The sequence below is a fragment of the Terrapene carolina genome, unplaced genomic scaffold, assembly GCF_002925995.2.
Source record: "Terrapene carolina triunguis isolate 2854851 unplaced genomic scaffold, T_m_triunguis-2.0 Scaffold66, whole genome shotgun sequence".
Lineage (NCBI taxonomy): Eukaryota > Metazoa > Chordata > Testudines > Emydidae > Terrapene > Terrapene triunguis.
The window spans coordinates 26943713-26969167 of NW_020664417.1; the positions used below are offsets into that span (position 1 = coordinate 26943713).

The window sequence follows — 25455 nt, forward strand, 5'->3', positions numbered from 1 at the left end:
GCATCTTGAACCCCCCACAGAACCCCCCCACACCCAGACCCCCCGCCAAGCTCTATCCCCCCACACCATGACCTCTCCCTGCTGAGCCCCAACCACCTTCACCTGGACCCCCCTGCAGAGTCCCATTGCACCCAGAACCCCCCAACAAGCCTCTGTACATCCAGATCCTTCCCACACCCAGATCCCCCATGGAGCTGCCAGCACCCAAATTGCCCCACACCTGGATCTCCCCACACTAAGCCCCCCCACACACACATTTGGATCCTGCATTGCTGAGCCTGCCCCCCCACACACACACACACACCTGGTGCATTTGGCACAAAGAGGCAGGGACCTGGGGTGTTTCTGGGGCAGACCTGGTCTTTGACCTGTCTCAGGGTTGGGTGAAACCTCACTGCTGAGTCTGTGTGCCAGGGGGGAGCAGCACAGTGATCTCCCACCTCTGTGCAGCCAGTAGCCTGTGCTCCCCAATGCCATGCTGGAGCCTCTACATTTATTCGACAAATAAAATTTGCAGAATTTAAATATATTGTGGGCATAATCTTTTATTTTTTGGCACAGAATTTTTAATATTTTGGCACAGAATGCACTCAGGAGTATTAAATATATGTGATTTTTTTTTTTTTTTTTTTTTGTAATCTTGCAGTCCTAGCTAGAGATAAGTCTAGGTGGCACTTGATCTGCAAGGAGGCTACGCCACTTTGGGATTTGCTATGATGATGATGAAGAATTCTTTGGAGTTTTTTTAATATATAAGGTCCAAAAAGTTTAGCAACTGAAATATTTCTGCAATTAAAAACATTGAATAAAATTTCTTGTATTAACACCATGCTTGTGAAGCATCAGGCTGTTCTCTGTTCTTGTTTACCAAGTTCACAGGTAGAGGAGTGTCACTATTTATAACTGTAACTGCCTTAGATGAGTCACTATTACAGGAATTGAAAACAAAGGGATAATGTGGCTAGACGTTATCTTTAGAACAAGCTTTAAGGAATCTGCATAGTCACTAGATATCACTGTTTGCATTTACAGGAACCTTTCATATAACCCAATCCAGAAAATACAAGCAAACCAGTTTGATTACCTACTAAAACTCAAATCCCTGTAAGTATTTAGTCCTTTTGATATATGTGTTATGGATATTTTCTTTTTGATTTTGCAATTCTTGTTGAGAAAAATTGTTTCTGCAGAACAAGTGTAATACAAGCCATATATGAGGTGCTTTGTACCTCTGCTCCGCTACTACATTTGTTGGTGTCCCTCAACGATGTAACTTTGAAAAAAATTACCTCCAGTATTCAGATTTCTTCCTGAGCTCTCCAGCTTCTTTTGGGGGAAATTTTGAAGCACAAAAAGAGACCAGTCAGTCCAGATATCATATAAAATATCCAGAAAGGGTGAAATCAATTCCACTGTCATGAAGGTAAGGCCTTTTCTAGATGAACAGTTGGTGCACACCTCATGCTGGGATGTAAATCCACAGCACACTGGTGTGTTGCACACTAACTCTCCATGTGAACAATGCTGCCACACATTAAAAGTTCCCTAGCATGCTTTGAAATGGATCTTCTAGTTCTAGTGCATGGTAGCAGAGTCCAAAGGGCGACTTAGTCCACAGCAGACTCATGTGCTGTGGATTTACACCCCCCAGCTTGTTGTGCACTAAATCACCATGTGGTCAAGCCCTTAGGTGCCTAATTCCAGGCTGGAGGGAGGTGACTCCCTCTGCTTGGGATTCATGCTCATGAACCCTCTCTTAGAGTTAAGCAATTAAGCCTGTTGGTGGAGGAGGAGATTTCCCCCCCCCCCCTTTAACATTTAGCCCAGTGATTAAGGTATTTACCTGGGATGTGGAAGACACCGTTCAGTCCCCCACTCCTCCCTGATGTGGAGAACAGATTTGAATTTAGGTCTCCCCTTTCCCAGGGGAGATCTGAGGTATTTTGGAGCAGATTACGCTCAATCTCGCCTGTTGAAGCTGTTCTACTGCACATAAATTAAATATTCATTAGGCCATAGAGCAAATGTGAATGTCCTAATCACTGGACTATAGTCACTTATCTGGGATGAGTTCCAGTCCCCCTGTTTCAATATGTATTTAATTATTTATACACAGTGAAAGAGTTGCCACAGGAAAGCTTGAGAAAGACCTACCCCATACTCCAGTGATAGAAAAGACCTTATTTAGAGATGTTATGCACAAATACTTGATACGATTTAGACGTAACCCAGATGTAAGGACCAAGGGAGAGGTCTGAGTCAAAATTGACACCCAGAATATAGGCCTGAATGATAAGTAGGATGTTGGTGTTGTCCATGGTGATCATAAAAGGAGGGGTTAAGGGGGAAAATGAAGAGCTCTGTTTTAGCTATGTTGATCCAGAGCTGATAGTTAGACATCAATGAAGAGATGTCAGAGAGACACGCTGGGATTTTAGTCTGGACAGGAGATAGGTCTGGAGTAGAGAGTTGTCTGCATAGAGATGATAGTTGAATTTGTGTTTATAGATGAAATTATCCAGACATCAGATGTAGAGGGAGAAGAGAAGGAGACCAAGGACAGAGTTCTGTGGAACCCCCACAGAAAGTAGGAGTGGGGATTAGGAGGCTCCTTGCAAGGACACACAGAAGGCTCAATTAGAGAAGTAGGAGGAGTCATGGAAGCCAAGAGAGGACAAGATTTCAAGAAGAAGAACATGGTTGATTGTGTCTAAGGCAATTGACAGGTCAAGGAGGATGAGGATGGAGTACTGGTTCTGAGATTTGGCTAAGAAGAGGTTATTTGAGCCTTTGGCAAGAGTGGTTTCCATGGCATGCAAGGGGTGGAAGCTGGATTGGAGAGTGTCTAGGAGAGGAACTCCAAACAGTATTTGTAAACAGTGTGTTCAGTGAGCTTTGAGATGAAAGGGAGAATGGACATGGGGCAATAGTTGGAGAGGCAAGTGGGATGAAAGTTGGGTGTTTTTTTTTTCAAATGGGAGACTCTAAAGCATGTTTGTGTTGTGAAGGGAAAGAGCTAGAGGAGAGTGAGTGGTAAGAAGAATAAGGGAGGGGAATTAGAGTGGACATAAGGGAGATCAAGAGATGGAATGGGATTGAGTCACTGGGACAAGTGGAGGTGTTAGAAGAAGAAGAAAGCAGATGAGAAACTTCTGCATTTGTGACCAGAGATAAGCAGAAAGTTGGTGGGGAGGAGAAGGGAAAGCAATCATTCTGGGGACAATAAAACAAGCCCTGAGGAAAGGGCCTTAAAAGACCCTCCCAGCTACTAACCATTAAGGCAGATACTGTTCTTCACCTGTGGCTTGATCTGCTGTGAACTCAGGTGAACTTTGCACTAAAATCTTTATAGGATAGGCCCCAAATTCATCTCAGTCCAAATCAAAAAATGACAGTGTGTATTTAGAAAACACACTATACATTTAACTGTTGCACTGTTTGAACTGAAATAATTAAGTAATTCTGTTAATATAACACTATGAAATTATACTTCAGTGACACAATATTGTAGTTGAAGATATTAATGCAATTTTTTCTTACATTAAGAAAAAATAAAAACAAAAAAATCCCTTGGTAGTTTTGAAAGAGTGCCCAACATTTTAGGAAAGATGTGGACAAATTGGAGAAAGTCCAGAGAAGAGCAACAAAATTTTGAAAAGTTTAGAAAACCTGACTTCTGAGGAAAGGTTGAAAAATGTGGTGTGTTTTGTCTTGAGAAAAGAAGCCTGAGGGGGGACCTGATAACAGTCTTCAAATATGTTTAGGACTGCTATACAGAGGACGGTGATCCATTGTTTTCCATGTCCATCGAAGGCAGGACAAGAAGAAATGGGTTTAATCTGCAGGAAGGGAGATTTAGGTTAGATGTTAGGAATGATTTTCTAACTATAAGGGCAGTTAAGTTCTGGAATGGGCTTCCAACAGAGGTTGTGGAATCCCCATCATTGAAGGTTTTTAAGAATATATTAGACAACACCTCTCAAGGATGGTCTAGATTTACTTGGTCTTGCCTCAGCACAGGAAGCTGGACTTTATGACTTCTCAAGGTCCCTGCCAGCCCTACATTTCTGTGATTTTCCTCAGTCTTTGTCAAATGAGTGTGCCAGTTATTGGGTGAATTCCAGTGGTTGTTACTATAGCTAGTGAAGTACTTTGGACCCTCTGAGATGAAAGGCACAATATGAATTTAAAATACTATTATTAGAACTGTTATTTTCCCTGAGATAATGGAAGAACATCAATAGAACAGTACTTTGGAAGGGCAAAGTAATAATATAGATAACATTGCTGAGAGCACTGAAAGAGGCTCCTTTGTGCTATTAGGACAGTGAGGTTATCAGAATTAACTGTAATTTATTTTATTTCACTTTTTAGCTTTTTATTTAGATTTTCTACTGCAGAAGTTTTAAATATATGAATGGACTAGATGCAATTCTCATTCATCTATAATTTCATATAATCAAAGCTACACATTGTGCCCACAATAAGCTTGTTGTGTTTTACCACTGATTTTATGTTGCCTCTTTTGATTGTGAATATATTGGTTATAGCAGCCTGGAGGGCATTGAAATTACAAATATCCAAAGAAGGATGTTCAAACCACTTAGAAATCTCTCCCATATGTAAGTAGATTATTCCGGTTTTCCTTCTTGTGTTTTGATTTTTTAATTTGACAAAGTGCAGAATGTTTAAAAATAGAAATATATGAGAACTTGCATTCACTACCTCTCTGGCTGCTGAGTAGTTGAAAAACCAATTGATGTTGTCAGGTAAGCTGAGAGTATCATTAAGAAAAAGTGATGGGGGCAAGGAGGAGGTTAGGATTCATTTTAACATAAAGTTAAAATTATAATTAAATCTCCTAAACAGCAAAGTTCAGTTCCTTGTAAACAGATATTGTACTGACCCTATCTAGGTTTGCTTATTGATGTATACATGATCTAAAGTAATATTAATAGTACCAGTTTAGATATGCTAGTATATGTATAATGTATTCTGATATAGACCATTATTAATAATGTTTCTGTGGCCCTCAGAATGTACCAGATCACTTTTAGCTGATGAAAAAATACAACCATAATCAGCAAGAATGATCAAACCTTTATCAGCATAAATTAAAAGGAACTGTCATAAGTAAAACAAAGGGGGGGAAATACCCCAACTCAGCAGCTGGGTATAGATCTTTTGAGTTTCTACAGACACTCTTTGCTTTTTGACTCCCCTGCAGACATTCCTATATGCCTTCACAGACGTAATTAAACTAGGGAAAGGGGAAAGGGGCCAAGAGATAGTTAACTCCCAGCTTAGTGAGGACTAACTATTGTCTCTGCACTCTGTCACAATCATATATTTTTATAGTGTGTGCTATGGATTCAATTAAAATAATTACTTTTTTAAAGTACTGTTATTACTAATGTTTAGCACACATACGTAGCGCTTTTTAGCATCAAACCACTAACAAACGTTAACTAACTAATCGGTTCATACCCTGACAGGTTTTATACAGACTTGAAGTTTATTTCAAATTCAGACTGGAAATAAGATTTACATTTTTAACAGTGAGAGTAATTAATCACTGGAACAATTTACTATGGGTAGTGGTGGAGTCTCCATCACTGACAACTTTCTAACAGATCTGCTCTAGGAATTATTTTGGGGAAGTTCTATGCCAGGGGTAGGCAACCTACGGCACGCGTGCCAAAGGCGGCACGCGAGCTGATTTTCAGTGGCACTCACACTGCCCAGGTCCTGGCCACCAGTCCGGGGGGCTCTGCATTTTAATTTAATTTTAAATGAAGCTTCTTAAACATTTTAAAAACCTTATTTACTTTACATACAACAATAATTTAGTTATATATTATAGACTTACAAAAAGAGACCTTCTAAAAATGTTAAAACGTATTACTGGCACGCAAAACCTTAAATTAGAGTGAATAAATGAAGACTCGGCACACCACTTCTGAAAGGTTGCCGACCCCTGTTCTATGCCTTGCATTGTACAGGAGATCAGACTAGATGATCACAATGGTCCCGTCTAACCTTGGAATCCATTAATGAATTTATGCATTTCTTTGTGTGCATACAAAAGGGGGGAGGGATAGCTCAGTGGTTTGAGCATTGGCCTGCTAACCCCAGGGTTGTGAGTTCCATCCTTGAGGGGACCACTTAGGGATCTGGGACAAAATCAGTACTTGGTCCTGCTAATGAAGGCAGGGGGCTGGACTCAAGGTCCTTTCCAGTTCTAGGAGATAGGATATCTCCATTAATTTATTTTTATTTTTTTTATTTTTTTTATTTTTTACTGAAAAAAATCAAAATCCTTTATTACTAGTTTTCTATTACCAGAAAACATTTTATGCTTTGAATCTTTACTAGGTGTTCCACAAATGCCTATATTATTGTGAAAAACATGTATCCCAAACCACACGAATTTGACAATCAGAGTGAAACATTTTTCTCATTTTCTTTTTTCCTCAACCAGATATTTTAAGAAATTCCAGTATTGTGGATATGCACCTCATGTGCGCAGCTGTAAGCCAAATACCGATGGGATTTCATCCTTTGAGAATCTCTTAGCTAGCACTGTACAGAGAGTGTTTGTCTGGGTTGTTTCTGCTGTCACTTGCTTTGGAAATATCTTTGTTATCTGCATGCGGCCTTACATCAGATCTGAGAACAAGCTCCATGCCATGTCAATAATGTCTCTCTGCTGTGAGTATTTCCCCCAAATAAAAGGTATCAAACAAATATAAAAATCTGGTTTTAGTGTGTCTGGCTATAAATTTTATTATTATACAGCAGTGACACACCCACAGCACTAGATTGCAAGAGCGAGAAAGTTCAGCCAAATTATAATATAAAATGCTATACTTCAAACAACACAACAAAGGTTGTTGGATTCTACCTTTAAGTTACTGTGGAGAGTGGGTTAACACTGACGGCCAAGTGTCTGATATTACTCCCATAGAAGTTGAGTGTCAAATTACTGTCTTCAATAAGAACAGGAATGAGCCCCAAATTTTCAAAGGAACATTAACCCAGCTTCAATACAATTATGAACACATAGTAATTTGTGCACACCAGCAGGATTTGTGTTCTAAACATTCCAATTTTCATAACAGTTGTAACAACTCAATTTTACACACATTCTGTGATTTCTGTTTGCATGAGAAAATTCTGTTCTTTACATGACCAAATGATTGTGTGTGCAAATGCAGGATTGACTTTGAAAATGTGACCCTGAATGTCAGAGCTTCTTTTTAAATTTTAAAACCAAGAATTGTTGACAAACGACTTTGTAATTGATCAATGTAATCACAAATTCCCTGCCTGTGTCTGAGAGACATTACAGAACTCTTCTTCAGGACCTGAAGTTGGTCTAATAAAAAATATTACCTCACCCATTTTGTCTCTCTGATATCCTGGGACTAACATGGCTACAACACTGCATACTGCATTTATTATAAATTAAATACAAAGAGGTCTACTTTAACTTTGGTATTTCATGAGATTACATTAATCACATTAGAAAGTAATTGTCAATTGCATATAAAACAGAATAGCAGCACTTCTAAATACCCACTGTCCAGGACTCTGTGGTTTGTCCAAAATACTGCGCTAGACACCCCAGGAACCCCTATCCCAAATCCTTATGAGGTCCACAGCAGGGCAACCCTGTCTCTCCCACCTGCAGCATTGCCATCTCTTACAACTTTCTTGTTCTATGGAACCCTGCCTACCAGCGCTGGTTCCTAGGATCATAGCTCCTTGGCAGCCTGCCAGGTGGACTGTCCTTGAGCCAGAGACTTCATGGCTTTCAAGGTTCATGGCTCTGGGACAGTCAGGTGGACTACACCTAAGCTGCAAACTCCAGAGCTTCCAAGGTCCAGGAGTCAGGGGCAACCACTCATGCAGACTGCCCTGGAGTCAGGGACTCTACGGCTTTCCAGGGTCTGTGGCTCTAAGAACATAAGAACGGCCATACTAGGTGAGGCCAAAGGTCAATCTAGCCCAGTATCCTGTCTTCCGACAGTGGCCTATGCCTGGTGCCCCAGAGGGGATGAACAGAACCGGTAATCATCAAGTGATCCATCCCCTGTCGTCCATTCCCAGCTTCTAGCTAACAGAGGCTAGGGATACCACACCTGCCCATCCTGGCTAATAGCTATTGATGGACCTAACCTCAATGAATTTATCGAGTTCTTTTTTGAATCCTGTTATAGTCTTGGGCTTCACAACATCCTCTGGCAAGCAGTTCCACAGGTTGACTGTGCGTTGTGTGAAAAAATACTTCCTTTTGTTTGTTTTAAACCTGCTGCCTATTAATTTCATTTGGTGATCCCCTAGTTCTTGTGTTATGAGAAGGAGTAAATAACACTTCCTTATTTACTTTCTCCACACCAGGCAGCCAGCTAGGTGGACTGCCCCTGAGCCAGGGACCCCAAGGCTTCCACAGTTCCAGGGTCATCAGCCAGGTGGACTGGCCTGAAGTTGCAGACTCCAGGGCTTTCCCATTTTTGGAGAATTTTAAAATGTTTGTTTTTTGTTCCAGATCATAATTAAACCAAATTTCAAAATACTGAAATCCTCCACAAAGTGGAATTCTCTTTCTTTACACAGCTCTAATCCTGACAATGCCTAAGGTGACTCAGAGAGGAACTCCCTAATGCATACTTTGAAAATGTGCAGGAACCCTCCCACAATATTTTACTTTTCACTGTGGAGCTTATTTAGTCAGCCACACACATGTGGAGCGTGGCCTGCCTTACTTGGGAACTTTTCAACCTCAGCAAAAGGCTCTATGCAATCTGCATTGCGCATGCCTAGCATATGATTTTTCATAGGATCATAGCTTGGGCAAATGAAAACCAAATTTCTGTAACACTAGCAAAGACACTTCTACTCAATGTGAACACTTTGCACACCAAGTTTCAGTGTTCTAGACATTTTGGAAGTAGAACTGTTCATAAAAAGGTACAAGAAGTATTTTGTAATGAGAAATGTATATTATTTTTATTCATGTTTTATAACTGTTTTTTGCATGAACTTAAAAGAAAAATCACCTTAGGGCAGAGAGCAAGAATGAAAATATGTCAGTCCAAATGGTGAAAATGTCAGAAAGGCAGCAGTCACTAAAAACCAGTTAGAATTGAGAATTTTGTAACCTTATTTATAGTTGCTGGTAGAACTTTAAGTATATTATTAAAATATATATATTGTAAAATAAAGGACAATTCAGATATATAAACCAAATTATTCCCTATTTATTCATGTTCTTAAATGTTATTTCTACAGGTGCTGACTGTCTGATGGGAATATATTTATTTGTGATTGGAGCCTTTGACGTTAAATATCGTGGAGAATACAACAAGCATGCTCAGTTGTGGATGGACAGTATCCACTGCCAATTGGTGGGCTCATTGGCTATTCTGTCCACAGAGGTGTCAGTTTTACTGTTGACTTACCTGACTTTGGAAAAATATATATGCATAGTTTATCCTTTTAGGTGTTTGAAGCCAGGAAAATGCAGGACAATTTCCATTTTGATTCTCATCTGGGTTATTGGCTTTGTGGTTGCTTTTATTCCACTGAGCCACAAGGAATTTTTCAGAAACTACTATGGCACCAATGGGGTCTGTTTTCCTCTTCATTCAGAACAGGCAGAAAGTACAGGAGGCCAGATTTATTCTGTTGTTATTTTTTTAGGTAAGTATGTTATGTTTCTTCCTTTATATATGTTTGCTGGAGCTACAGGGGGAGCCCAACTTTCAAACGAAGATGGCAGCCTTACTAGTCTGCCCAAATCCCATATTTGGATGCTCTGATTAGTATATAAATGCCCACTTTATGCACTTAAGTACAACGATCGGCACCCAAGAATTAGATTTGAACACCTTATTTACTCATGTTTGAAAATGGGCCTTCCGTGAAAGTATGAGACCTATGAATTTATTAAAATATTTTAAAAATATTTACTTTTAAAATCTCAGTATTATACACAAGCTTACTCATTTACTGCTTAGTTTGATGATGGTGTGATGACCAGTCATGGCCAGTGGGTTGGAACATGTGCTAATCAGGGATTGAGCCCCCAACCTTTGCCTGTCTAGGCCACATCTTTCTAGGGTTGAAAGGATGGTCTAATGGACTGTGAACTGCACTAGGGCTTAGGAGATCTAGAATCAGTTCCTGGTTCAGTCGCAGACTGCCTGTGAGACCTTGAGCAAGTCAGTTAATCTGTTTTGTGCCTCGATAAGCCATCTGTAAAATGGGGATAATATTGACGTGAGAGGGTTGTTGTAAGCATAAAATTCATTAGTAGTTAGCAGGTGCTCAGATACTACAGGGATTAGGGGTTGTAATGTATCTGGGTAGATGATTGTCAGTAAAGCAATGCTGAAACCAAAGAACACAGACCTACAAGATGCACTACATGATTTAGATGGCAAATGTTCACTATTTAGTGATAATTAACAAATATACTATGAGTAAGGGGGCATTAACCTCAGTGTCCTATATAAAGTCTGACTCAAGTTCTACCTACCTATCTAAATTCCAGTTCTACTAGTAGTTTGGATAAAAGATTCTCCTTTGCTACCTGCCCTATAACTTCCCCAATTTGCCAGTAAGCTGCATGCCTGGAAATAATCATTCATGTCTTAAATCACTAACATCCCTCAACTTCTTAACAGGTGTAAACTTGGCAGCTTTTATCATCATTGTGTTTTCCTATGGAAGTATGTTTTACAGTGTTCACCAAACAGCCATCACAGCAACTGAAATCCGGAATCATATTAAAAAAGAGATGACCCTTGCTAAACGGTTTTTCTTCATTGTTTTCACTGATGCATTATGCTGGATTCCCATCTTTATTTTGAAATTGCTTTCTTTACTTCAAGTAGAAATACCAGGTATGTTTTTTGTTTCTTTTCTAGATAAAAATTTCAGTTAAATGGCTTGTGTGAAAGTCAGCTAGAAAAAGAAAGCTAACGTGCTAACACTGTGAAGATATCAGTTAATATTTATACACTACTTTTAACACAAAGTATTATATACTAATGCAATGTTATTGAGTACATACACTTTTGAATATTTAAATTTCTTTTTTCCTCCTAAAGGTACTATAACTTCCTGGGTGGTGATTTTTATACTGCCCATAAATAGTGCTTTGAATCCTCTCCTCTACACTCTGACCACACGACCTTTCAAAGAAATGATTCATCAGGTTTGGTATAATTACAAACAAGGAAGATCCATAGGAAGCAAAAGCAGTCAGAAAACATATGGCCCATCATTTATCTGGGTAGAGATGTGGCCAATGCAAGAGATCACACCAGAGTTAACAAAGCCTGCTATTTATACAGATTCCTCTGAAACATCAGAAACCACGCATTCCACAAGACTGAATTCATACAGATAAATGTTTTGAATAGTCACAGTAAAATTTGCACAGTCATCTTTGATGTGGACTCACTGTTTTATAGCAGTAAGGAAAAAGCTGTAACACGGATTCGCATCAGTGATGGCCAAGAAGTCAAATCAGAAAAAGACAACAGAGAGTGAACTTAACAGTACATACATTTTTGAAGAGCCTTAGGGAGTAGTAGCCATAGGAAAAAAATATTTATGCGAATAAAATTCTACTAACAATCCAATTTTTTTTTTCATTTTGGGGCTGGGCAGATAAAGTCAAAAAGGTTAAAACTGTCACTTTGTATCTTTCTAAATTCTAAAATGTAATTCATATGCAGTCTATTGTTAGATGACCAGATTGCTAGCGATATAAAAGTTAACTATGAATGGCTATGCAGCTTCCTAAACCTTAGTCAGTTGCAGTATTTTTCTGAAGAGTTACTCATAGGTCAGGCATGGGGCACTGGACACCAATTACAATGATTCAGATTTATGAATACTTTAAAAAGGTACAACGTTGAGCTAAGTTTTGCGGGATCCCAACTGGAGCAATCAGGCAGATTCTCCATATGTGTGTGTCAGATTTAAAAAAAAAAAAAAAAAAAGACACTTTTTGATATTATGAAAGAAAGGGATACTGGATAAGGAGACTTTCAGTAACTGGCTTGTGGCCAGCTGAGTTCCCAAGATAACACAGCTGGAGGAAATGCTCTTCTGCATTTACACTTTGAAGCTTTATTTAAAAAAGGCAAAAAGATGTTTTTAATGTTTGCACTCAACTTCTTAAAAAAGATACAAGAAGTAAAATATAGTGTGACTCACACTTTACTGTTTACAAAACTTTGAAATATGTTAGAATCAAATACAGAACAGATGTGTATCATGTTTCTGCTACTGTATATATTGATTTATTTGGAATAAAGATTTACCTGCTGATCAAACTGACTGTTTTCCCCTTGATGAAAATAGTAAACACACCATATTTCATTTTACATCCTCACTTGATACTCTGGATAATGCAGAATGTTTGCAACATTAACTCTCCTTTACTCCACTTTGAGAACATCAAGTTGATTAGCTAAATAATCAAGGACCAGTAAGAGAACATGTATTACTTACAGCCTTCTCTACGCTTTGACAGATGGGAGGAAGGAAGAAACAAGCTGCCATAATTAGCTGTTCAATATTTGTTCTAATGTCTTTTATTCTTTAGGTTAAAAAAAAAAAAGATTTTCTTGGGGTGGGAGACACCTAGAAATAGGGATCAATGACTACTCAGTCGTGGCACACCACTACATTTTTCTATAGCTTCCCAACTCATTTCAGTGCTGCTATTTCATATGTTTCTGGGTACAGTAGCTATGATCCAGATATTTACCACAAATTAAAAATATTTTAGATAATAGATCCTTGTTTACAATGGTATGCCAGATTATAGGGTTTGAATCAGAAACCTACTAGTTCATTAAATGGGAGGAAATGCAGAACAAGTTCTAATACAGCCTATTATCTCAAAGATTACAGAAAACGGAGAATTAGCACAGATACTATTGAAACTGAAATGTATACTTCAAATAGCAACCCAACCTTTTAATACACAATACAGCTGAGTTTCTATCATAAGAAAAATATGATGTAAGCACACAATAAGGCACTTTAAATATAGTTTAGTAACCAAAATACATAAAAATATCAGGTGTAGAAGGGTTTGCAGTGATCAAATAATCTGTAAAAATGCAACTATGTAGAAAAGTATTGAAAAACTGGCTAAGATGATTTTCAGTGTAGGGAGGGAGCTGGGCTACAGTCTTAAAAACGAGAGACCAAGTTCTAGACTCGGTTATATCTATATTAATACCTGTTAAATGGCAGAGTAAGGATGGAGTTTATACAGGTATAAGTGAGGGCAGAAAGTTTCACAAGGAGTCTCGTTTGATTAACAAGATTTTAAAAAGACTTATTTTGGCAGTGACAAGCTTATATACGTTCCTGAAGGACGGGGGGGGTGGGTAACAAAAATATAGCTGTCTGCAAGTGATTACACCACTTGGGGAATTCTTCATTTACAGAATCACAGTGGTCAATTAGAGAGGTATCAGATATTTCCCTATCTATAGTATCTGAACACAAGTGTAACATTAATAAAAATTTCATTTAGTACATTTCATTTGTACTTGCTAATCAATAGAACTGCCAGGAAACCAACAGTTTAAAAATCCAAGCCAAACTAAAACATTCTGTTCTATTATTCAACAGATTCTGAATGATGTTCATGCATGCACCAGTATCAACAGGCATTTCTCCATAGAAACAGCTTGCGCACAGAATAAAACATTTCCTTGAAGGTGGGTAGTTGATGAAAAGCCCTGTTAAGCCATCAAAAAAAAAGCACAAAAAAGTTGTTAAAGTCTTCATTTATACAGACGTTCCTTAACCCAGCATGGCCGAGAGCCAAGTCCTGTCATTACAAGACATGGGTAACAAAGTGAAAATGCTGTGGGATGATTCAGCTTCAGCTTGCCCAGGTACCCTCTTCAGGTTTCCTCCTGTGTGTGTTTGCACAGTGTCAGTCACTGGGTTTCAGAGATTCATACCCTTCCTTCAGAAGATCCCGCCACGTTTTAAGAAATCGGGCATTTTCTGAACATTTAGTTGCGAGTTCTTCTACCTGGGCTGACACAGCAGACGTTGCCTCAAGGATCTTAGTTAGCGAGAACGCAGCCTGCAGCAAGAACATAAGAACAACCATGCTGGGTTAGACCAATGGTCCATCTAGCCCAGTGTTCTATTTTCCAACAGTGGTCAATGCCAGGTGCTTCAGAGGGAGTGAACAGAACAGGCAATTATTGAGTGATCCATCCATTGCCCACTCCCAGCTTCTAGCAATCAGAGGCTAGAGACACTCCAAGCGTGGGGTTGCATCCCAGACCACCTTAGCTACTAGCTCAGGGGTAGGCAACCCGCAGCACGCGTGCCAAATGCGGCATGTGAGCTGATTTTCAGGGGCACTCACACTGCCTGGGTCCTGACCACCGGTCCGGGGGGCTCTGCATTTTAATTTAATTTTAATGAAGCTTCTTAAACATTTTAAAAACCGTATTTACTTTATATACAACAATAGTTTAGTTATATATTATAGACTTATAGAAAGAGACCTTCTAAAAACGTTAAAATATATTACTGGCACGCAAAACCTTAAATTAGAGTGAATAAATGAAGATTCGGCACACCACTTCCGAAAGGTTGCCGACCCCTGTACTAGCAATTGGTGGACCTGTCCTCCATGAACGTATCCAGTTCTTTCTTGAACCCCATTATAGTTTTGGCACCAACAGGGCCGGCTCTAGGCACCAGCTTACCAAGCAGGTGCTTGGGGCGGTCACTTCGGAGAGGGGCGGCACGTCCAGCTGTTGGGCGGCAATTCGACGGTCGGTCCCTCACTCCTGCTTGGACTGAAGGACCTCCCGCCGAATTGCCACCGCAGATCGCGATCGCTTTTTTTTTTTTTTTTTTTTTTTTTGGGTTGCCAAAACCCTGGAGCCAGCCCTGTGCACCAAACACACGGGGGTGTTCAGAGATACAGGGAGGGGGTGCAGCCGGTCTGGGTTTTGCGTCGTGTTCCTGGAAGGCCAGTTACTGGGCTGGGCTTCCCCGTGCTCTGACCAAGGCAGGGCTACAAGGCAGGTTCTTTAATCAGCCCTCCTCTACACAAGTATGAGCAGAAGTCTGATGCCTTCCCCGACCCGCAAACAATCATATTCCGGTTTAAAAGGGTTTAGTTTATGTGGCTCGGAAAGGGGTTACACTGGACCCGCCGAGCCCCTCGAACGCAGAGTGCCCGTGTGTGTCCACACAGCGGCGGGGCTTACACCGGTGTAACGGGCAGACCCACGACCTGCCCGCACGCCGAGCCGTCACACCACACAGGTCCGCCAGCAGCCGATGGGTATCAGCCAGGTCCGTTGTCAGTCGGGCTAACGGGGCCACCACGCGCTGCGGGGCCGGGCGCTGGGCAGAGCGGGCCGGCTCCGCACGGGGGAGACTCACGTCATCGATCTGCATCTCCACCTCCTCCAGCAACTCCCGCGGGTCAGTGAGCTGCTCCAGCGGCCGCGCCCCGCTGCTGCCGCTCCGGCTTCTCCTGGGCCCGGCGCCGGGGGAGACGGGCTGCACCGGCCCCGCCTCGGCCATGGTCCCTGCCTCGGGCTCGGAACGGCCGCAGCAAAATGATCCCTCGAAATCAACCTGTTTTGCAGCGCCCGCGAAACTCATTAGCCCCGCCCCCTACCCGAGGGGCGGAGTCGGAGCCTGCGACGACCCCGCCCCCTCCGTGGTAGGGCCGGTGCTCCATGAGAGCGTATCCCCGCCCCCTCCGCATAGACCACCCCAACTTCCGTTCTGCTGGTCGGGGCAGGAAGGGGCTCGGTAATGTGGTCCGCAATATCCGGACACGCAGTGCAGCTCCACTTGAACTACTACTCCCAGCATGCAGTGCGGCACTTTCAAGAGAACACGGATTAGACCATTGATAGGCGCAAAGCATACTGGGAGGGATGGTTTTCTCCTGCCGCAATGCATGCCGGAATCAGACGTCCTCCCGGCCTGCGTCCGTCAAGCAACTAGCTATGGCGGCCATGGATTCCATTATACAGCCCCGCCTTCTCGCGTCCCGGGAGTTTTGTTTAATTATGGGATAATAAAGAAATTACTTTTCTCCGGCCACGCTGGGCTAGCGCATGCGCCGTGCTGCACACTTCCCCTATCAGGGAACATCGCCCTACCAGGAAGGCTGGCCAGCGCCCCTCCTCCGCAGGGCATTCTGGGAGCTGTAGTAGTCCCCCCTCCGCGGGGAGGGAACTGCGTCCCCCGGCAGGTAGCTTGGCGCGCAGGCGCACTGGGGTGGGGACGGGGTGGCGAGAGCTGCGGGTGTGCAGTGAATGCAATTGGCCGCGGCTGTGCGTGGACTCGCAGCGCCAGGCTGACCCGAAGCTCCAGAGCCCGGGCGCTCGGGGAAGGCAGAGCGGGAACCCCCGGCGCTTTAGGGGGGCGGGGTGTACCTAGCGGGCAGGGGGCCGGAGGCAGCGTTCGCCCCCGTTCCAGTCCCTGAGGGGAGGCTGCCCTGTCCCCGGGGGGCGCCCCAGCAGGCACCATGCCGCTCCCTCTCTGCACGCTCTCCAGCCAAGGTAAAGTGGGGCGTCGCTCGTGGGCACCTTGCTGGTCCGTGGGGCTAGTGGGCTGCAGGCTGACTCTCGGGTGGTGGCTGAAAATCACCCTCTGCCCTGTTAACTTGCTGCCACGATTCCTTGCTCGTGGGAAGGAGCCCCCTCCCCCCGTGTGTGTGTGCGGGAATAGCAATGGGGTTAGGACAGGGGAGTGAAAGTGACAAGCTAGGGGGCCTGTCCAGTATCAAGTCTGATTGTGGGCCGTGCCCACCGCACACGGCTGCCCCTCCCCTGGTCTTTACAGCGAGACACAAAACTGGAGCAAAGGTCATTGCCTTGTGACGCTTACAAAACAGATATATTTGAACACGAATCAGCCGTGTTGTGATCCCCCTTGCTTGTGCTTGATGTGTGAGGTAGTGATTTAACTTAGTTAGAACGGAAAGGACACTGACCCCACAGTACTGGTCAGAATAACAATTGTTGTTAGTTTATTTACCTCATTTGACTGTGTATTCAGTTCACAATTTCTCCCTGTTGAAGTCATTGCAGTGCTGTTCGTGTCCACCCATGCAGAACTCATTGCAGGATCAGGGTCTTGCAAGGTCAGATCTTAATTTTGTAGAGTTTGATCCTACAGGCACATACACATACATACATGTGAGCACTTTACATCAGATAAAACATACTAGTAACTGTTTCTATATGAGAGTCCAATCTGGGGAACATTAATTCATATAACTTTACTCACATGAATAAAATTGCATAATTGTGTGCAGGACTTGACCCATATATGTATCTATTTTATTGGTGTGTGTTATGTGCTGTAAAGTACCATGTACAGTGTATACATTTTTTTTTAAGTGATGGTTTCCCAGTGTTGTAATGCATGCATAATGGGAGAAAATAACACAGTTACTTTTCCATCTTTGCTCCATCATTTAAATAACGAACATGGAAATAATCCCCTTGTTAGCAAAGAGTTTCATACGGATACAAGTTCCTTCACTTTTTAAAAAGTGTTTGCAAAAATTTCAGACTTACGGGTGTTATGAGTGAAGTACCAAGTCACTGAGGCCCCAATCCTGCAATGACTTCTATACAGGAAGGTCATTTGAGTCTGCTCATTTGCCTGTGCAGGATTGGGACCTAAAAGATCATTAACAAATGTATTCTAATTATCTTAGTTTCATATAACTTTAGTCAAGTAGGAATCTTATCATAGCTCTCTCAAATATTAAATGAAGGTTGCATGTTTTAAGGAATGTACCTGCAATTGTTAATGCAATTATGAAATATGTTCTAGTCGGCAATACATTACTAATTGTATGATTCTCTGTTTTAAAGTAAATACTGCTTGAGACTCTCACTCCTAAATCTGTTGCAGTTAATTGTGACATCTGGATTGTCTATTTAAGTTAGTATGACTTAAGCTACATAAATAATATTTGTTGTCTATGTACATTACGCTGTTCCAAGAGATTACACCCTGGAGTGTGGAGATATAAAGGTTATATTGGTTTGCATTTGGGATGGGTTCATTATTCTCAAGTGCCAGTAAAAAAATTGTTCTTCACTATCTTGGATATATTGCTCATGCTACTTTGAAGAAATACTTTATAAATGTTCAAAGCATTTTAGAAAACAAGTAATACTATTTAAGTTCTTTTTTCAGTTGTAAAGTTAGGTGAGGGATTTGGGGGGTGGGAGTCGGGGGAGGGAGAGAGGATTCTTAGTTTGTGATGATATGACACAGGTGTTTCAAGTTCATCTGGCTTATGAGCTGTGACACTTTACAAATTAATATATATTTATATGAAGATATGGGAGCATAAGATAGTGTCTGAAATTCTAGGGCATTTATAGATGTAAAAATCTATTCCAAGCTCAGCCTGATTAAACTATTAAGAGAGCAGTTTTTCATGGTATAACAAGCAAATCTTCCTCCTTTCTCTATCCCCTCCAATCTCCAACTCCTTGCCTCCTCATCTGCCCCTCCAGCTCCCAAGATGTTGAATGGTTACATGAATCTGGGTAGTTAAACTAATACACTTTGGGTATTTCAAGTCCCCTCTTATGCATTTAGCCTGAAAGGAACTAACTTGACCTGATTCTGTAGTCCTCACAGGCAAAAGTGCCATTGGCTTTATGACACACAACATGATTGGGTCCATAATTCCTTTTATTTCCATTATGTTCAAAATGACCCAATGTTTGATTATTATTATTTTTTTTTAATTTAGAGTAAGACCAGGTAAATCAACTTTTAATATTCTGAATCTTTTGAACCAGGACAAGTACTATTCTTTCACTTTTGCACTCTCCTATATTTATTCATTCATGTTACATTTACCAATTCCTCTGCATAGTGATGAGGGGAAAATAGTCATCAGGTTATACTCCACATTATTACTTGTGAAAAGGGGAAATCATCTTTATAGTAAATATGTGATATAATAGTCTCTCTAAATAAGGTATTTTTTTAAGTATTGAAAACTTACATTGGGGGGTATTTGCTTCTGACCATCATCAGGATTTGGTTGTGCTTGAGTAATGTTTAGGAAGCACAGTTGAGGGTTGACTGTATGTGTAAATCTTACCTTTGAAACAAAGTATACTTTAACCAATCTAAATTTTTACTGTTGATCATGAAGTTTTGTTCAGGCCCACAGCCAAGGACTAGCTGCCCATCTAGCATTCACTAACCTATGTTCAGGTACAGTATGAAACAAACTTAAATACACATTGAAGGTATTTTAAATTTTTGTAACCCTTTTTTGTTTGTATGTTGATGTTTACTATAAATCTTTGGAAGTTTGAAATTGAATGCTTTCTTACAATATGTTTTTCTCTTGTATGTGCATACTATTTTTGTTAACTCTAGGACTTTTTGGTTGTGGGTTCTGTGAGGATTTTTTTAATCATAGAGATGAAGATCACCAAAGCATTTGTTTGGCCTAAAAAGAACACAAATGGAATTATATGTTCTATTAGTTGTACTTTGAGTTGGTGGGGAAAGTTGCCTAGCCCATCCCTGTACTTTGACTAGTTTTTCAGAGTTAAGACTTTCTTGAGTTCTAACTTGCCTCAACTTTCTTTTTCCTTTTAAGGACAAAGCAACTAATATTGTTTGTCCTTACACGATAAGCTAGTTGACAGAGAAATTCTATGGCTATTTTTCTATTATTTTAACTTACGGTTTTTTATTCTTCTACTGGGTTATGTTTTAGTGTCTGAGCTACAGCAAAACTAGTCACATCTGTATATTGTACGTTTTTAAAAATCCAAGTTTAGTGATCAAAATTAGGGATGGCAAAAGCAGGGTCCATTATGGAGTACTACATACAAGAATAAATCCTGATTTTGATGCTCATATATTATGATGGTCATCATAATCATCATGTGCCTATTATGCCTCTGGAGTTTGGGGCAGTGACGAAGCTCCTTCACTCCTGTCTGTTTCTGGCAAGTCTTTCAATGGTTCCCCAGCTGTGCCCCAGGTTTTTCAGCTCGGCTTCCACAGATCTTGGCCATGTTGTTTTCGGGCGGCCTCATTTTCGCTTGCCTTCAGGTGTCCATCTTATTGCTACTCTGGTGATGGAATCAGTTTCCATCCGAAGCACATGACCGATCCTTCTCCAACGCTTCCTGGCAATGATGGTGCTCAGATATTCTTGGCTGCACTGTGTCAATAGATCTTGGTTTGAGATTGTTCTGGGCCAAAAGATACGGAGGATTTTTCTGAGGCAGGTTGTATGTAATGAAGACAGTTTGGACAGGTCATACTTTCTCATTCCCCAGCATTCTGCACTATAAAGTAGTGTTGAAAGTATGCAGCTCTGATAAATCTTGAGTTTGGTTTTGATGTTGTATTTTGATGATTTCCAGACTGTATTTAAGCTCCTGAAGGTGTTCCTGACTTTATTGATTTTGTTTTGGATGTCCTGGCTTGTTCCACTGTCCTGGCTGATGGTGCTGCCCAAGTATGTGAATGTTTCTACATTGGTGAGAGCATAATCCTCTCTCCATACTGGTGCCGATAAGGCATTATTAAAGATCACGATAGCTATCTTATTGCGATTGATTGTCAGTCCAATTTGCTGGCTGAATGCGTTGAGTCAAGTTGTTTTTTCTTTGTATATGGTGTTGGGTATGTGATAGGAGCACGACATCATCTGCGAAGTCCAGGTTTCAAAGGATGAGAAGAGTGTCCATTTAATGCCTCTTGGCATGTCTTCTATTGTATGCCGCATTACCCAGTCAGTGGCAATGTTGAAAAGGATTGCAGACATGACACACCCCTGACATACTCCTGTTTTGACTTCAAAGCTTCACTGTGGTCAACACTTCATGTAAAGTTGAAATAGAAGCTTTTGATGACAATTATACGGAAAGGAATTCCATATGCCCACAGAATGCGCCATAGGCTGGTCCCGTGAATGCTATCAAAAGCCTTCTTAAAGTCTATGAAATTTATGTAAAGTTGCCGTTGCCATTCTAAGCACTGTTCTATTATGTTTCGTAGAGTGAAGATCTGGTCTGTGCATCCATGCCCTTTCTGAAAACTAGCTTGCTCTTTTCTGAGAATGCTATCAACTACCTCTGATATACGCTGGACTATGATCTTACATAATATTTTGCTTGGCACAGATAAATGTGTTTATACCACGCCAGTTATTACAATCACAGAGTTCCTTTCTTTGGTATCTTCACTATAACTGCATTGGTCCACTCATCTGGCACTTTTTCCCTTTCCCAGACTGATGTAAATAGAGGGGTCAGGATAGATGCTGCTAATTTAGGATTTACCTTGAACAACTCTGCATTCAAGTTATCCTTGCCAGGAGCTTTCCCATTTTTTAAAGATTTGATGGCTTGAATGATCTCTTCCTTAGTTGGGGTGTCTGTGTTGATATCAAGATCTTCTTCTGCCTCCTAGATGTTTGCTTCCTCTTTAGGTGGCTCCCTGTTCAGCAATTCTTTGAAATGCTCTGTCCAGCGCATTTCTTGTTCTTTTTCAGTTGTTAGTAGGTGTCCTTGTTTGTTCTTGATGAGAGTGTTTGTTGGTGTCTGCCGTTTACCACTGATAAGCCACGTCATTTTGTAGATGGTTCCTTGTTCACCACAAGCAGCTGTATCCTCTGCTTGTGTTGCCAGATTATCAATATAATGACGTTTGTCCACGCTCACAAAGCATTTGACCTTTGCTATACTGCTTGTGGTATTTGTCCTTTAGCTTCTGCGATTTTGTGTCTGAAACGTTTTTCTTCAGGGCTCGTCTGGTTTCTGTGGCATTCCATGTGCTGGTTGTAATCCACTCCTTCCTGCTCTTCTTCCTGTAGCCTAGACAGGCTTCACTGCTCTGTTTATAAATTGATGTTACTTTGTCCCACTTCTTGATCTCCTCATCTGCATTCCCCTCCTCTTCATCAAGGTCTGCAAGTGCTTGAAACCTGTTCTTTAATTGCAGAATGAAGGCTTTCTGTATTGCAAGGGACTTCAACTTGTCTATGTCCCTTGTTTGGTGGACCCACACTTCTCAGTTTTAGCTTGATGGAGGCTGTCACAAAGTGGTGGTCGCTGCCAACATCTGCACCCCTTCTCACTTTCACATCTGTCAGTGAGTGTCGCCATTTGCCATTGATCATTATATAGTCAATCTGGTTCTTCTCTCTGCCATTTGGAGAACACCATGTCAGCTTGTGAATTTCCCGAAGTTCAAATAGGGTTCCACCGATGACTAGGTCATTCATATTACAGAATTAATATATTATGATGGTGGATACTCTAAAATATGAACATAGACTCTATTTTAATATGAAATTCATCTTCCTGATCCCTCAAACCTGCCATATATGGCAGGCATGGAAGTTTCCTCCCTCTCTACTTAATTACTTTTCTTTAAAATTACTAACAGTAGACACAAGTAGAGGAAATTAAGCCTGTTATAAAACTATAGACTATCTCTGTGCAAGGAACACAGGGAACTAGAAAATAGGAGAACTCCAGCAAAACAGAAAATAAAGACTTTGTGTGCTAGAAGGGTAAATATCCCAAATGTAACAGCTGAAACTAAGCCTATGTCTACACTGTGTACCTTACAGCAGCACAGCTGTGCTGCTTTAAGATCTCTCATGTAGCTGCTCGTCACAGGCAGGAGAGCACTTTCCTGCCAGCAAAATAAAACCATCACTAACAAGTGGTCGGCAGGAGAGCATTTCCCGCTGACAAAGCACTGTCCACGTTGGCGCTTTTTGTTGGTAAAACTTTTGTCGGTTGGGAATATGTTTTTTTCCACACCCCTGACCAACAAAAGTTTTGCTGACAAAAGTGCAATGTAGAGGGGTGAAAACATTATAGCCTTAAAAAGTAATGTTAAGAACTGTTTTTTCCTTGTGGTGGGCACTGTTTTCCTATTCCCATTTCCTGATAATGGGAGTGTGATGTTGCAAAATGTATCATGTACCACCAGGTGGAATGATGCCTCCTGCAGTCAACTTCCTATCTTTAATCCTGAAACATAGAGTAGGGTCATGATTTATTAATTTGTTTAGGATTTTTCTGTACTGAGTATCCTAAAGATTTAAAAAAAAAAAAAGTGGGTTCAAGCCTTTGGTGTTAACTATTATCTATGTTAACAGTTAAATGGTTCAGCTAATCTAGTTGTCCTTTTTTTACAGCACATCATTGTTTGCGTGCTTTAAAGTCAGTAAAGAAAGACTGTCTACCGCCTTTGTGTATTGCAAGATGGGCTTCTACTTCCTCTGTGCCTCGAATCACTACACACTATACTATTCATTCTCGGAACAAAGACAAACGATGGGAAGGTAAATGAAAAATTGCATGTTAAGAAAACAGCTTGTCTATATTAATTGCAGGCATTTTTAAATGTTAACAGCACAATTATTTTACAGAAATGCTGTTCTGTTAAGTGCAGTACTAAAGATTCAGATGCCATTTTATGGTTGCTTGCTTATGATGGTCAGCTTTAGTGTAGCAGAACTGATCATATTTAGTTTGCTCCTAATTAAACTAAGAAAGTATGAGACTTCATGATGCAAATGTGTAAATACATCTTGTAGCTATAGATATACAAACTAAAAAGTTAACATTTGTCTTATTTATCTTATTACCTTATTGCAGTCAGGATTATGTATTTTTCTACTTTTGTAATGTGGTCTCATGAGTTGATCATGATGAAATAGGGCAAATAAGATATTTATTTATGCTACTTTAATCTATAAATTCACTAACCTTAGCAGCTCCTTGGAGAAAGTGGGTGTGACTGGGTCATCTTTATGTCCCAACAATCCCTGTTGCCAGAACAGCGCTTAGGGACCCCTGACTGTATGAGCAAAGCAGCAGATACCTGGGACTGGACCAGCATTCCCAGCATCCGGGGGAAGGAGGAGGACCATTAAGGTTGCTTAATGGCACTTCTCCCCCCTCTTTTCTCCTGAGCTGTACCAAACACACCTGAGAAGTAAGCGTAGATCTGGGCCCTTATTTTAAGCATTCTAGGATGGCATAAGCACTGGAGATTAGAATCTAAAGTTCTTTCTGTCTCCCTCTTTATTAGCAAAGGCTTAGTTTTATATTCCAAACATTAGGCAAAAGCACAATTAAAATGCAGTTCATGTACATTGTGTTCACATCTGTTGAATAACCCCATTTAGTTCAAGGTGACAATATTTTGATACTTGATGGCTGATATGACAAAGCAAAACAATAAACTTTAGAGAGAGAGGGGAAGAGAATGGTGAGAGAGATGTATTATTGGACAAAATCACTGTATCATACTTTGCTCTATTAAAGGGGTGAACATGGAAAGATTTGCAGAAGAAGCTGATGTTGTCATAGTTGGAGCAGGCCCTGCGGGTCTTTCTGCAGCTATTAGACTCAAACAGTTAGCCAATGAGTATGGCAAAGAAGTTCGTGTTTGCCTGGTGGAGAAGGCTGCTCAGATCGGTGCACATACGCTTTCTGGTGCTTGTCTTGAGCCACGTGCTTTGGAAGAACTCTTACCGGACTGGAAGGAGCGAGGGGTATGAATGTTTAATCATTATGATTCATCTCTAGCTTGAAACAAACTCTGCATCAAGTTCCATGCTGCACCTCTATATATTATTTTTAAATAAGATGATTTATAAATACCACCTTTCATTGCACAGTTGTTTCCTTTACGTTTTTTGTGTAAAAAAACCTCTTGGATAAGAAAGGAACTGTTTGTTGTGGGGTGTGGGGGTGTGTGGAGGGGAGCCCTATGTCAATTCCAAAAGTTGAGGAGTATTAATTTTGTTGACTTTTTACCTGAATATTGCTCTGCCTGAGACTCTGTGCTTTACCTCTGTCATGAAACTTTCTCACAAGACCATTATATCTTTGTGTCATACTACACTAGATCTTTAATTTGTTCCTTGGGAAGGGAGAGAAAATGTCTGCTTCTTGACAGGCAGCAAAAACAGTTCACAGTGATGACTTTTCTTTTTAGGCTCCACTTCAGACTCCAGTAACTGAAGACAAATTTGGGATTTTAACAAAGAATTCCAGAATTCCAGTGCCAATTCTTCCAGGTACCGCTTGTTGAAAAGCTAGAACACTCACTGAAAAAACAGGGCTGAGGTTTAATATGGTTATAAAAAGCTCACCGGGGCTATGTTATATTTTTCAAGAAGAAACTATGGTATATGTTGGGAGGCAAGCAATACTGCAGCAGCTGCTTTTTAGCAACTTTGTACACAAACTATAATGATGGGAATATAAGTAGGTAGACTGTACATATTAAAACTCACACAACATCTCTGTATAGAGACAGCAATCATAGCAAAAAGATACTAGTAGATTGCATTGAACCAAACTTTTGTATTTTTAAAAGTATTAA

The 25455-nt window shown here is 40.9% G+C and overlaps 3 protein-coding genes across 3 annotated transcripts in view; 2 read left to right on the top strand and 1 right to left on the bottom strand.

Annotated features, from left to right (window-relative positions):
- RXFP1 (relaxin family peptide receptor 1) overlaps positions 1 to 11982 on the top strand; it is an 80671-nt gene extending 68689 nt beyond the window's left edge. Inside the window, exons 13-18 of the mRNA XM_026647869.2 lie at positions 1033 to 1104; positions 4551 to 4622; positions 6482 to 6711; positions 9295 to 9705; positions 10692 to 10910; positions 11118 to 11982. Of these exons, the coding sequence (XP_026503654.1) occupies positions 1033 to 1104; positions 4551 to 4622; positions 6482 to 6711; positions 9295 to 9705; positions 10692 to 10910; positions 11118 to 11419 (1306 nt within the window). The 3' untranslated portion in view covers positions 11420 to 11982. The remainder of the gene's footprint in view (positions 1 to 1032; positions 1105 to 4550; positions 4623 to 6481; positions 6712 to 9294; positions 9706 to 10691; positions 10911 to 11117) is intronic.
- Positions 11983 to 12009: 27 nt separating this feature from the next.
- Positions 12010 to 15688, bottom strand: CUNH4orf46 (chromosome unknown C4orf46 homolog). Its single transcript, XM_024211554.3, has 2 exons — positions 15460 to 15688; positions 12010 to 14134 (listed from the first exon to the last, which is right to left on the bottom strand). The coding sequence occupies exons 1-2, from the start codon at positions 15682 to 15684 to the stop codon at positions 13979 to 13981; spliced, it is 381 nt and encodes a 126-aa protein (XP_024067322.1). The 5' UTR covers positions 15685 to 15688; the 3' UTR covers positions 12010 to 13978.
- Positions 15689 to 16480: 792 nt separating this feature from the next.
- ETFDH (electron transfer flavoprotein dehydrogenase) overlaps positions 16481 to 25455 on the top strand; it is a 29002-nt gene continuing 20027 nt past the window's right edge. Inside the window, exons 1-4 of the mRNA XM_024211543.3 lie at positions 16481 to 16595; positions 23255 to 23401; positions 24390 to 24619; positions 25066 to 25147. Coding sequence (XP_024067311.2) covers positions 16562 to 16595; positions 23255 to 23401; positions 24390 to 24619; positions 25066 to 25147 — 493 coding nt within the window. The 5' untranslated portion in view covers positions 16481 to 16561. The remainder of the gene's footprint in view (positions 16596 to 23254; positions 23402 to 24389; positions 24620 to 25065; positions 25148 to 25455) is intronic.

Coding starts and splice junctions, on each gene's coding strand:
- CUNH4orf46 (XM_024211554.3), bottom strand. CDS start 15,684: ATGAGTTTCGCGGGCGCTGCAAAACAGGTTGATTTCGAGGGATCATTT. Junction 14,135..15,459: donor TGGAGATGCAGATCGATGAC/GTGAGTCTCCCC, acceptor TTCTTGCTGCAG/GCTGCGTTCTCGCTAACTAA.